Source organism: Squalius cephalus (assembly GCF_949319135.1).
Source record: "Squalius cephalus genome assembly, chromosome: 10".
Taxonomy (NCBI): domain Eukaryota; kingdom Metazoa; phylum Chordata; class Actinopteri; order Cypriniformes; family Leuciscidae; genus Squalius; species Squalius cephalus.
The window spans coordinates 13,755,771-13,769,611 of NC_137131.1; the positions used below are offsets into that span (position 1 = coordinate 13,755,771).

Sequence of the window (13,841 nt, forward strand, 5' to 3'; positions counted from 1 at the left end):
TGCTTATTGCAGTTCTAGACTAAATGTGAGCATGCATTTACTCATCTCACTTGCACAAAAACAGATTCAGTATTCCTCAAAATGAGTAAAAACTGTGAAATGCAAACTCAATATTATGCAAACCTGCAATAATTACATTTTAAATAATACTAATATACTTTATGTATTTAATCTCATTTTGTTAACCAATGTCTTTGTTGCTGACATTCGATGATCCAATTCAACCATATAAATAAGCAAAAATTAGTTGTGTAAACAATTTTTGTTTATTGCTACAGCCCTCTATTGTACAGGCGTGAATTTGTATGTCCTTTTGCCTGATGGTTATAAATTACAGTTTTGGTTGGAAAGGGCCTTTACATTTGCCTTTTTTAGAACATTCTTTTTTTCTTTTTCAGAACATTATTATTATTTTTTAAAAACAAGCAAGTCCAGCCCAGAAATCAAAAAGTAACGTAAAAGTATGTAATGCATTACTTTCCATAAAAAGTAAAAAAAAAAAGTAACACAATTTGCTACTTTTTTGGGAGTAAAGCAATATTGTAACGCATTACTTTTAAAAGTAACTTTCCCCAACACTGAATATAAGTCTCTTTGGATAAAAGATTCTGCCAAATAAACAAATGTAAATGTAAAGGACTAAGGTAAAGCCATGAGATGAGATGAGATGTCAGATAAAACATGCATACTAAAGCACTCACCATCAAACTTTTATAATAATCACCCATCCCACATGCATGAGTGTGAAGCTTTAGTTGTAAAACAGCAAATGGTTTTGGCTTTTACCTCCTGTCAGATCTCAAAGTAATAGCTTATTTGCAAGAGAGTTTCCTCAGAAAAAAAGCTCTGAACATTAAAAACAATCAGTTACTTTGGGGCATAAGGGATCACACTGAGGAAAGACAAATGTGCTGTTCAGCAAAGAAAGGGCTTCATTTCTCAGTTTCAGCTTTTAAAATCCCTTTAATCATTCATACAGTGTACTTTAGAGGAGCTGCGGACAGAGAGCATCCACTGTGATCAATTTCATGAGAGCACATTATTGTGCATTTTGTTAACGCTGCTAATTTAACTACATTTCCAATAATACACAATATTACTTGTGTTTCTGAAAAAAATTCCAGTGTTAATTCGGTGAATACTGAAGTGAGTAAAAGAGTAGCCACGCTATGTCCATGTATCTCGTACTTACCAGTCTGAGCTGTTATATTCTTTCAAAAAACACAATACATATACACTGCCACTATACACTGTATACTTTTGGCCTATATATTTGCCCTGTTTTCCTGTAAAAAAATAATCTAACCATCCTTGAAACAAAATAGATTTGAGTGAGAAGCAAAATATTACTACAATAATATGAATCAGTTAAATTATATATGAATGCATCTTACTTGGTGGACACAAGTTTAAGATGAACAACTAAAAGTACTATTACTTATTAAAGTAAATTAAAACTAAAACTGAACTCTTTTTTTTTTTTTAAATCAAAAACTCATGATAGAAAAAAAAACTCATGATAATGAAATGAAAATATAAAAATAAAAGGTAATTCAAAATATTACAAAAACAAAACAAAGGTTACACTTAATGTGAATGTGATGTAGTTACACTATACTTACTCCAAATAAGTACCGAGTGATATCAATTAACTACATTAACTTTCTATAGAGTTACGGTTAGGATTTGGTTTAGGGTTCGTTTTAATTATGCATAATTTACTGTAATTACTATAGTAAGAACATATAGTAACGTGTAACCATGTCAACTCAAATAAAGTGTTACAAAAACAAATATTTTGATACGTATATACAAATAATACATAAAATAACACTGGAAATAACATAAAAACAACCTTTACCCGCATCGAAAAAAATATCTAATCTAAACCCAATAAATGATCATGCAAAATGACCAAAATATGACTTTGGTGACAAATAGTATATGGCAAAAAGTATTTTGGGGAGGGCACACAATTCTCTACAGGAATCCTACAGTGAGGCAACTCTGAGGACACTCTGCCATTCCTCAAAACACACTTGTTGCCTAGCAACCAACAAGATTCGGGCACATTACCATGCTGCTACCACAGTAGTTTACATGGCACCCATGGACAAAGAACATCATTATCTCAAACACACACACATGCTAGAACAAACTGTACACATCTGTGGGCACATACCCTGCATTAGCATGCACATGAAAACAAACAATTGTCAGCTGCTTGTTTTGTGTGCTCAGGATTACATGTGCTCAAACAAACACATGATTGTTTCCTAGTGCTTCATCGAGAAACAAATCTTTCAAATATAAAGTTAATAAACATTCACACTGACTGACTCTGATTCGATTGTATTATAAATCAATTAAAAACATTATAAATTACGATATGGCAATTAATTAATCGGCTTATTTGCATGTATCAATTAACATTTTCCAAAGACGTTTAATTATTGTGGCAAAGGATTGAATAGGCATTACAAAAAGTGGCTTTGGAAGTCAACAGTGCAGCATGTTCAAAACAGTGTCAATCTTTTAAGTTGTACTAAATCAACATGTTAAAATGACATTTCTAATTATATACACTTTAACAGATAGAAATAAAATCAATTTTACTAGCATTTTTTGAGAACATTATTTTAAGCAAAGTCAATACACTGACCTTGTGAGGCTATGAACCAAAAAAAAAAAACGTAATGATTTTGCTGTTATGTGTGCAATGCATGTTTGTTAACAGATTAGAATGAACAGACAATAGGGGACTGATTCTAAATGAACAACATTTTCCATGAATACACAGTGTGCTTTACTGCTTTTCTAGCACGTGATAGTAATTTAGAATGAAAATAATGGCATGAACAGCATGTATGCAGCATTAAGGAGGCATGTAATGCAGCCAAGTGGTAAAACTGATTATTAATTCAATTAATTAACTCATTCACCATGCAGCAAGCCTCACCAATGTTAATACCTTAGGAAACATGTGCTCGAGAATGATAACAGTGATCAATATATTAAAGACATTTAGTGTTCTTGTACACTTACGACAGTTGGCTTCATCAGACTTGTCCTTGCAGTCTACATCCCCATCGCATTTCCAGTTAAGGTGAATGCACTCTCCGCTCCTGCACCGAAACTCCCCTGCAGAGCAATGGGGCTTTTGAGGCTCCGTCCTACGACTGCACCGCTCCAGAGATTCGTCCGACTTGTCTTTGCAGTCGGGGTCTCCGTCGCAGCTCCACGGTGCTGGGATACACTCAGAGTCGTTACAGCGGAACTCGTGCGGCCCGCAGGTGCTGGCGGTGGCCGCCGTGCACTTCTCCTCATCGCTGCCGTCGCCGCAGTCATCATCTCCGTCACAGACGAACGTGGGAGCCACGCACAGACGGTTACGGCACTGGAACTCTTTAGAAGGGCAAGCCTTGGCGTCTGGAAAAAAGAACAGTGTACTTTAGTAGCACAAAGTCTTAAAAGGTCAAGTCTCCTCAAAAAGTTCCTTTTTATCATAATGAACCATTCCTTATAAAACGTTGTCATAATGACATTATCATTCTTCAGGAAGTAAAATGGTCAAGGACAAGCTAAAGTCTACCTTTCAGTGTTTTTTTTTCCTTTACATTTGTCTTTGAGAGTTGATAATTGAAAAGAGGATATTTGTAGAAATATCAGCATCTAATTCCATCACACTTTAGATTAGGGTCCAATTCTCACTATTAACTAACTATTAACTATGAATTTTGCCTCTATAAACTCCTAATTACTGCTTATTAATAGTCAGTAAGGTAGTTGTTACATTTCGGTATTGGTAGGAATTGGGTAGGATTAGGAATGTATAATAAAATAAGGCATTAATATGTGCTTTAGAAGTACTAATAAACAGCCAAAATCCTAGTAATATGCATTACTAGTATGCACTAGTATATTACAGTAATAGTGAGAATTAGACCCTAAACTAAAGTGTTACATCTCTTTCAAAACAAACAAACAAAAAAACCCTTGTAGTTTTATGGCCTTATAATGCCAATATAAACTGTCTACCCATCTTACACCAACCTCAATTTATTCATAACATAATTTTATCAAACAGAAAAAAGGAACCTGTTTCATGGAATGCCAATTAAATCAGTGGATAAAAAGATGGGATAAAAACTAAGGATTTCTATTTAACGCTGACCAAACCAATGAAATGGTTTTAACTACAGTAAAATGACTGAATCGCACAGTAATGAAATTTATGGCAAATGTAGCATGAGCTCTGAGCTATTCTGTGCTGATGTGAGCTCCATGACCTCACTGATTCAACTGTGCTGCGGATGACCTGAGGTTCACACTTCAGCCCCACACTGGCGACAGACACTAAATGGGCTTAACTGTGCTGTAGTAAACGCCTGTCCATTCTTTAATGGGGTCAACCACCCTGTTGGAATAACCGTCCTGAAGAGCTGTAAGGCGAGTGGGTATTACATTCATGGGGGCTAGTTTTGTAAAAGGATTTGAAATGGCTTACGAGCATGTGATCGGGTGCTAGTGTGTTTGAGCAGTTGGGATGGGATAGCAATCGATCCTGACTGTTTGTGACTTTGCGTCGATAAACCTGTAAATATGCAAACTATCTGCAAAGAGCAGCTGGGGCTCATAAAACACTTTCACCGTCAAAATGGTGACATTATCAAAATTGTATTGCTGGACTCGAAATCAATGTTATTTGTGCAGCTCATGGAAAGGTCATTCTTGTTGTTCATTGCACTTCAGCTGATTCGTATTTCACCACCTACGCTAGTTGCTTTTGAAGCCAATTACAATAATGTTCAATGAGATATGTTACTAATTGTGGTTTTGCAAAGCTGATTAGCCAACAAGCATCTAATTGGCTAAAAAAAAAAAACCACTAATCAACAATGTCCATTAGGAAAACAACCTCTGCATCTGCTGTCAGCCACTCAAAGGTCTCTTCAATGACTATCGAATAGCTGAAGTGAAAGGGTGGAATAACATCTTCTGGAATGACAATCTTCTGACAAATTTGACACAGGAGTGAAATCTGTAGATATCTATACTACTAGCCTATCAGCTACTATAATTATCTACCGTCAAGGTCAAGGCAGACAACAAACGTAGCATGTTGTTAAAAGAAAGGAGAGTGATTTAGTCTTTCTTGTGTGTACAGAGCATGGGATGGAAGGTTGTGTTTGCTCTAAGCAGTGGGAGATTGGATTGGCTGACCCTGCTCTTCTCTTGAGGGAGAAGGACAACAGTGAAAATGAAAAGGGGCTCGGCCTGTGATGTAGACACCAGCCTAAAACAACATCTTCTCAAAGTGCGGCAGAACAAACATGGACAGCTTTTTCATACACCAGTGATCTTAGACAGTACTGTCACATGCAAGCTGGAATGAAAATCAAGCCATTCGGCTATATACACCTGCAGTGTCAGATGCCAACTGAATGTATAAATTCACATAATAACTAAACATTCATTAGCGGTGCTTGCTAAGTATTACATTGATGAGGGGATCTGAGCCATTTGTAGGGATCAGAATAGGGTTGTGAAAACAGCAACCAACCACAATACCCTAGCAACCATCTTGCAATGCCCTAACTACTAACAAGAACATCCTAAACCTGTGCTAAAAACACCCGCATAGTCCTGGAAACTATTTAGCATGTTAGCATCTTTAGCTTTTTCATGGGCAAGGACCACTAAATATTTTTTTTGTCAGAAAATGTAAAAATGTATTTTAGAAGTTTGTAAACATATAACAGTTAGAAAGATACTCTTACAGATATTTCAATGCTAAGTTGTTGGTAATAGTTTTTACTAATTAATGACTTTTGGGCCTAACAAATGCTTGAAACTTCAGTAGGCCTATAGAAATACACAGACAAACAAATCGATCTGTTTCTTTAAGAACAATTTTAGATTAAATTGATTTCCACCTCTCCAAAAGCTATAGAAAAAAATATATTGTAGATAGTAAACACACACAGCTCTGAGCCAGACTGACTTCGTCATTCAAAGGCTGCTGATATATGTCTGCTGTGTGGATTTTGATGCTATCTCCTTTAGAGGTCATGCACAACAGTGAATAGATTTTAAAAGAGGGAAAACGGAAAGCTCAAAGCAGGTCAATTGAATTTCACTGACCAACGTCAAATACACATTCCTCGGGCCAACAACAGACAGGTAGTAGATATGGCTTTCCATTAGCCAGATCTCTGTGACCTTGAACCACACACAGGCAAACAACAGAGAGCTGAAATAAATATAGGAGAAGTGAATGTGAAATACATACAGCTTTTCTGTCCCTGTGTTAATTGAGAGACATGGAATATTTGGAATCAACTAACTAACTAACTATTGTATAATAACAATTATATACAATTAGAAAATAAATTAGAAAAATTCATTTTACAGTAAATAGCTTTTGATGCACACCACACTGCAGGACATCCCAACTTCCAAAAGTTGCCCATTTTATGATTCTTAAGTGACTCTTTCTATAAGTAATGTAAATGCCCCAGGATGACTATCTTTGAGTTATTCATTGAGTCATCCACCCAAACTATTTGTTCAAAACACTTCATAAATCAGGAGACAAAAAAGTAAAAAGTAAATGAGTCACTGAATCAATTCAATCAATAAAAGTTTGATTTATTCTGATTCACTACTGTGTGTTGCTCAGAGGTGCCAACCAAAATACCAGAGCAACCAGGATGGTTGATTCTGCTGTAGCTTTATTTGGAATTCTTTTCATTGGCAGAATAAAAATAGACAACTGACAATATATCTAACTTACTAAATATGAACTTATTTATTGAACTGTTGTATATAAGCAATATCATACTTGCTATTGTTCTATATCTCAGAATCTCACTGAAAATTAGTGAATGCGCTTTAAGAACGCTCCTAACTTACTGTATATTTGTCTCTGCACATTAAACTGGAATAGGATAAATAATTTTTATATATAAAAAAAAACACAGCACACACTTCACCTTTTAAAGCAATGCTTAAGAAGACTAGAACACTTTTAACACAACAGTTACAGTTTAAATGGCCACCCCATATCTATGAGAACAAGCCTCCGGGGGGCATCTTTAGCGTTGAGGCTCATGCGACGCTCAGCAAATGGCTCGAGGCACTAAGTCAGCACAGAGTTAATGGTGCGTTCACCACTGTCCTCCATCAGCCCATGATATTACAGTATCCCGTATCAGAGAAAGACTACCCTCCACCGGGAGAGAGAGATTGTAACCATGATGCACTGAGCTGAAGGGACGAGATGCCACAAACACACTGAGACAGCTAAATACTGTGATGCTTTGGATGCTTTTCCCAGTGCTGACAACATCGCCTGTGGGCACAGTGTAAAGAAAAGAGGATATACTTGCAAAAAGGAGAAATTGAAGAGGACAAGGAATTAGGCCAGTCATTCTGTGAGCAGTCAGTTTGGTTCATTAGTCAGCAGTGCGTTTAGAAGGAATAGATGCAATAGATGCTCTGGCATCTGACTCTTCTTGTGTGAGGAAAATAAACCAGTAATAGAACGATGGCAGTGAGCTACTGTTTCAGTGAAATCAAGGTTAAAATCTATTCCCATTATTCTTTATTTTCCCATAACATTTCATCTTGGAGAGGTGCTTATTTATATATATATAAAAACTGAAAAGTGGAAATGTCTAATGGGTATTTAATAGTGGGAATTAATACATAGTTTAATGTCCTCGTGTTGATCGGGTGGGCTTTCACATCCTCCGTGACGTGCAGAGCTCATTGTGTTTCCACACTCAAAACCATTCCAAGAACCTCAAGTACACCTTTACTACTCAGCAGGTTCAATATAGTTAGGGTTCGGGGTAGGTGTGGGCTTTAGGGATAGGAACAAGTGAGGTCCCAATAAGGCAGCATCTATGATTTGAATAAATATACACTGAATATGTTATTATTGCAAACAGTTTTAAAATGTACAAAATACACTGAGGTGCAAATGGTATCTGCCACTATTTGCACCAAGTATAAATAGCATCTAACACTATTTACATTTAGTGCAAATAGCATTTAACTACTACTTACACTATAGAAAATACTTTTTGTTTTGCCATTTATACTTTGTCTAGCAAAGAGCATCTACTAAATTTTAAATGCCCATGACCTGCTAAAAGTAAATGTAGTCAACATTTAGCAGTACATTAGCATATAAATAACACACATGATCTAAAAGCCAAAAAAACTACTATTTTAATTCCATAGGACTTTTAACTGACTTTAAAAGGTTAACCTAAATGTATCAGCATCTAAATTAACTAGTTTTATTCAACTCAAAGAAATTAATTAATAATCAAACTTGACTTGGTTGACACCAATGGAGGTCATTTTATGTGTTAGATAACCCAATATGACTCATAAGAGAAATAGTTCCTCAAGGTAACAAGTGCAAGTTCTTTTTTACAGTGCAGAAATGAATGAGAGAACAGCTATACAGTTTGGAAATGATTGATCCCCCTGTGCTACAAATTCATTTAGAGCAGAGTGCTCTGGACAAACCTCTTTGCACCAAGCCTTCAGCTGTTCACGGTGAAAGGAAAGACGTTTTCACACTTGCTGAAGTGCGGCTATATGTTGACCAGGGGTGGGGGGCATTACCTCTGGGTGGCTTAACAAATGGCAGTGCAGATGAAAGAGAAATATCAGGCTATTGTCAGGGGATAGAAGGGGTTCAGCATAATGTCTGGAATTACACGGGTGCACACCCCTTGGCCTATGCAACTGTGTGCTGAGTACAACCAATATTCCCACCCGCATAAAGTCTTAAAGGGCAAAAGCTATCCTGTATAGACAGCTGTGCACACAAAATATTCTATAAAGGAATAAAGTAAAACCCATCGGATTGTGATAATAATGATTAACGCCTAGATTTGAAATGAACCAAACATTTATTCTGGCATTATCAAAAAGCAAATGATTCATTAATTTCACTGGGAATCATGGTCAATTCCTGTATGCTTCCATCAGGTGACTAACAGTTTTAGACAGCACATTTCAGAATTCATTATCTTCGATGTCACCCAGGAAATAAAATGAAGACCAAAAACAACATTACAAATAGATATCTAAAACATGGTGTGGCTTAGACTTCCCACCAGTGCTGTAATTATAATGTTACATGGATGCATGAAAACAGATTTATTATTTGCTGTTATTACATTGGCTGTTGGTAATGATCATGAAGATACTGATATAATCAGATTAATAGATTTTCTGGTTGCGTCGCATCTAGCCACTCTGAATCTCCCTTGAGGAAATGCTTCAGCAGATACTGTAATACTTCATTATTACGGTCAAGCCCTCCTCAGTGGAACAGCAGCAGAGAGTTGTATGTTGTGTTTTTCAGTGATGAGAATTTTCACAGCACCCAAACAAGTGCCAAAGCCTTCTCTGGGTGAAAAGTGAAAAGTGAAAAAAAAAAGAAGGCAAGAAAGACAGAAGCTCTGTTGCAAATCCTAGTGAGCTGCCTACTGTACATAGACATCCTTAATGGACAAGGCAACACCAAAATGCACTGCAACAAGCTTCTGAGAAAAATCATCCAAGATGCCAGACTTTAAAATTATATATTTAAAAGTACAAAATAATGGTAATATAACAATAACATAATACATTATAAATGCAATGTAAGTTTTAAATAAAATAGTTCAATTCTTAGTGAAATAGATTATTTCATCAATATTGGGTGTGTCAATGGGTGTGGGCATATAAGATTGGCTACATTGTTACCTTGTTGCACACTGAAGAAGGCACGTGCCGAAACGCGTCTGTGCAAATAAAAGTATACAGTATATGCATAGTGCGGCCTCTCTCCTACTTTACGTATTCTAATTATCCAGGCCAGCACTCTTAAAGTTTATAAGTATATACATTGAGTTAAGCTCCTATCCTCACTTATCAATATTTACACTACAATTAAAAAGTTTAAGGTCAGTAAGATTTTTTCACAAAAAAAAAAAAGAAGAAGAAATTAATACATTTGAGCAAGGATGCATTAAATTGATCAAAAGTTACAGTGTTTACAAGTCTTTTGCATTGTTATAAAAAGTTTATATTTCAAATAAATGATGTTCTTTGAACAATCTATTACGGAAGCCCTGAACCGCAACGTAAAAAAAAAAAAGTGTAATTATAAGACGAAATATTTTTACTTTAATCTCGAAATGATGTGACTTTATTCTCATAATTGTAGATTTTTTTCTACGTTGCGGTTCAGAGATTCCGTAATCTATTCATCAAAAATGGCTGAAAAAAATAAAAAAATAAAAATAAATAAATAAAAAAAAAATATATATATATATACAGTACAGGCCAAAAGTTTGGAAACATTACTATTTTTAATGTTGTTGAAAGAAGTTTCTTCTGCTCATCAAGCCTGCATTTATTTGATCAAAAATACAGAAAAAAATGTAATATTGTGATGTATTATTACAATTTAAAATAATTGTTTTTTTAATTTATTATACTTTAAATTATCATTTATTTCTGTGATGCAAAGCTGAATTTTCAGGATTATTACTCCTGTCACATGTGACATCCAGTCTATCACATGATCCTTTAGAAATCATTCTAATATTCTGATTTATTATGAGTGTTTGAAACAGTTCTGCTGCCAAATATATTTGATGAATAAAAGGTTAAAAAGAACTGCATTTATTCAAAATAAAAAAATATTTTCTAATAATATAAATTATTACTATAATTTTACTCACTTTTTATCAATTTAACACATCCTTGCTGAATAAAAGTATTGATTTATTTAAAAAAAAGAAAGAAAAAAATGACTAACACCAAATTACTGACCAGTAGTGTATATTGTTGTTACAAAAGATCTCTATTTTTAAAACATTTGCTTCTTTTTTTTTCTTTTTTTTCTTTTATTCATCAAAGTATCCTAAAAAAGTATCACAGGTTATGAAAAAATATTAAGCAGCAGAACTGTTTCCAACTTTGATAATGAATCATCATATTAGAATGATTTCTAAAGGATCATGTGATAGACTGGAGTAATGATCCTGAAAATTCAGCTTTGCATCACAGAAATAAATGATAATTTAAAGTATAATAAATTGAAAACCAATTATTTTAAATTGTAATAATATATCACAATATTACATTTTTTTCTGTATTTTCGATCAAATAAATGCAGGCTTGATGAGCAGAAGAAACTTCTTTCAAAAACATTAAAAATAGTAATGTGTCCAAACTTTTGGCCTGTACTGTATATATATATATATTTTAAATATATATATATATATATTTTAAATATATATATATATATATATATATATATATATATATATATATATATATATATATATATATATATATATATATATATATATATATATATATACCATGGTCTGGGTGAATACTCGATTCTGATTGGCTGCAGGGTGTCCATTAAAAAGTGATAGAGGACACCTATAAACCGTCAGGCGTAACCAGGGAAACCAAGTTATTGTTTGTAAAAACTTTAGATTTCGATTGTAAAACTAATTAAAATATAAACTAATATTTTTAAAATGTGTTATTTGGCAAGTGACCATGGTATAAGCGGGTTAATGCCCTTCGAGGTGTCCATTGTCAGGTATTAATGGACTTTGGCGGAGGACCTCCGCTGCGCGTCGGACGGTTCACGCCTCGCCGTCGTCCATTAATATACCTGACAATGGACACCTCGTCGGGCATTAACCCTTACATATATAGATAGATAGATAGATAGATAGATAGATAGATAGATAGATAGATAGATAGATAGATAGATAGATAGATAGATAGATAGATAGATATATTAGGCATTACTTTTCAACATTGATAATAAGAAATGTTTCTTGAGCAGCAAATCAGCATATTAGAATGATTTCTGAAAGATCATGTGACACTGAAGACTGGAGTAATGATGCTGAAAATTCAGCTTTCACATCACATGAATAAATTGCATTTTAAAATATATTAAAATAGGAAACAATCAAATAAATGCAGCGTTGGTGAGCATAAGAGACTTCTTTCATCCAACATCTGAATGGTAGTGCATGTTAGGTTCCTTTTAGGATGCTGCCTACGTAGGCTTGGAGAGCAAGGCAGCTCAATAGGTTTTGGAACAGAGAGAATCAATTTATTACACCCACACTGTTTTATATATTAAAGAGGACACCGAGAACACAGTTTGCTTGTAGCCTTACCAAGAACAGCAAAGATAACACATTCACATAAACTCAAACAACTATGCATACAATATACTCCCACACATAACCTCTTTCTCCACAAACTATGAGACTGGTTCAGATGTTTGTCTTTTCTATCTTTTCTTTCTTCCATCTCAGTATTTCTATCTGTATCTCTGCACTTCAAAACCACCCACATTAAGATCTACTGGGTGTCACTAGCTCCCCTTGGTTCTCTAATCTGTTCTCATAGTCATCTCAAGGCAATGATCGACATTACACGCCTCAGTGCTTGACTGCAATTTCCATACGATCTTAATTCATTGAATAGGCTCTGGTGTGTGACCAAGGTAGCTACACGAGAATGAGTTCACAGTTGAGTACCAGTCATAGTAAACATGCTTACGTTTCAGTGCTAGCTATGCACGCACAGCAAACACGACCTTCCTCTGACCCTGAGTGAGCTGCAAATGCAACGTCACATTCATCTTTGATTTTCATGGGCGATTCAGTTATATGTTAAATGTAGGTCAAATAGTGAGTTGTTGTTCCAGTGTTCACTGCTATTCAAAAGTTTGGGGTTTGTCCATTAAAACAGTCACTTTGTGAAATAATATTACATAAAATATCTGTTTTCTATGGCAAAGTTTCTATGGCAAAATCTTGCAAAGCTGAATTTTCAGCATCCATTACTCTAGTCTTCACTTGATCCCTAATAAGTTTATTTTTTTTATTTTTTTATTATCAATGCTAAGCATATATTAAGCAAAATGTAAATAAGTTTTTTTTTTTTAACTCCATTTATTTGAAATAGATGTTTTGTTAACAATGAAAACGACTTACTCTCTCCTTTGATCATTTAATTTGTTGTTGCTGACTTAAAGTATTACTTTCTTTCAAGAAAACTGACCCCAAAATTTGAGTATCTCAACATACTTTGAGTTGCTACACATGGTCGCAAGTTTTTCTCAATTGATTTCACATGTTTTTTTTAAACATGACTTAAATAATTTTCCTAAATGGAATGCAGATTTTTTTCTTGATGGTATTCAAATTGCATACATTTCCCCAAATACAACTCACAAATTTTCTCTAAATACACACACATTTCCTCCAAATACACTGATCTAAAGTTCTTGCTTTTACAACAGATCATAAAGCTTTCAGTTTTAGTTAAAAGCTTTTAGGTTAGTGATGTACACAGCACCAGTAATGCAATTTATCAAATTTCCCACACAACTATCGAGACTTCACTATGCATAAAAGGGGTCATGTGTAAATATTCAGAGCAAACAAATAATGTGGACCCTGGTGAAAAGAGGAAGAAATGGAAGAAGACAAAGAAGAGGTGTGGACTGGGTAGAGGAAGAAGAGAGGGAACAGAAATCCATTTCTGCATTCAATTCTGGAATTGTTCCTGTAGATGGGAAGTGTTCGACCGCACGCTTTGACAAAGTAACTCTTCTCCAAGCAATAAAGGGCCTGCAGAGATATTGAGTCAAGTGCGTTCCAGGTGTGGATTCAACATTTACAGTTCATCCATTCTTGCGTGAAATCCAAAGCATGAGAAAACACTGAGAGAATGAAATTCTCTTGCCAGACAGAAATGAGAGGAACTATTTTCAATAG

General features: G+C 34.7%; 1 protein-coding gene across 4 annotated transcripts in view; it reads right to left on the reverse strand.

Annotated features, from left to right (window-relative positions):
• lrp8 (low density lipoprotein receptor-related protein 8, apolipoprotein e receptor) overlaps positions 1-13,841 on the reverse strand; it is a 160,970-nt gene that overhangs the window by 40,152 nt on the left and 106,977 nt on the right. For all 4 annotated transcript variants that reach the window (XM_079882818.1, XM_079882820.1, XM_079882817.1 and 1 more), the window contains exon 5: positions 3,046-3,429. In XM_079882818.1, the coding sequence (XP_079738944.1) occupies positions 3,046-3,429 (384 nt within the window). The remainder of the gene's footprint in view (positions 1-3,045; positions 3,430-13,841) is intronic.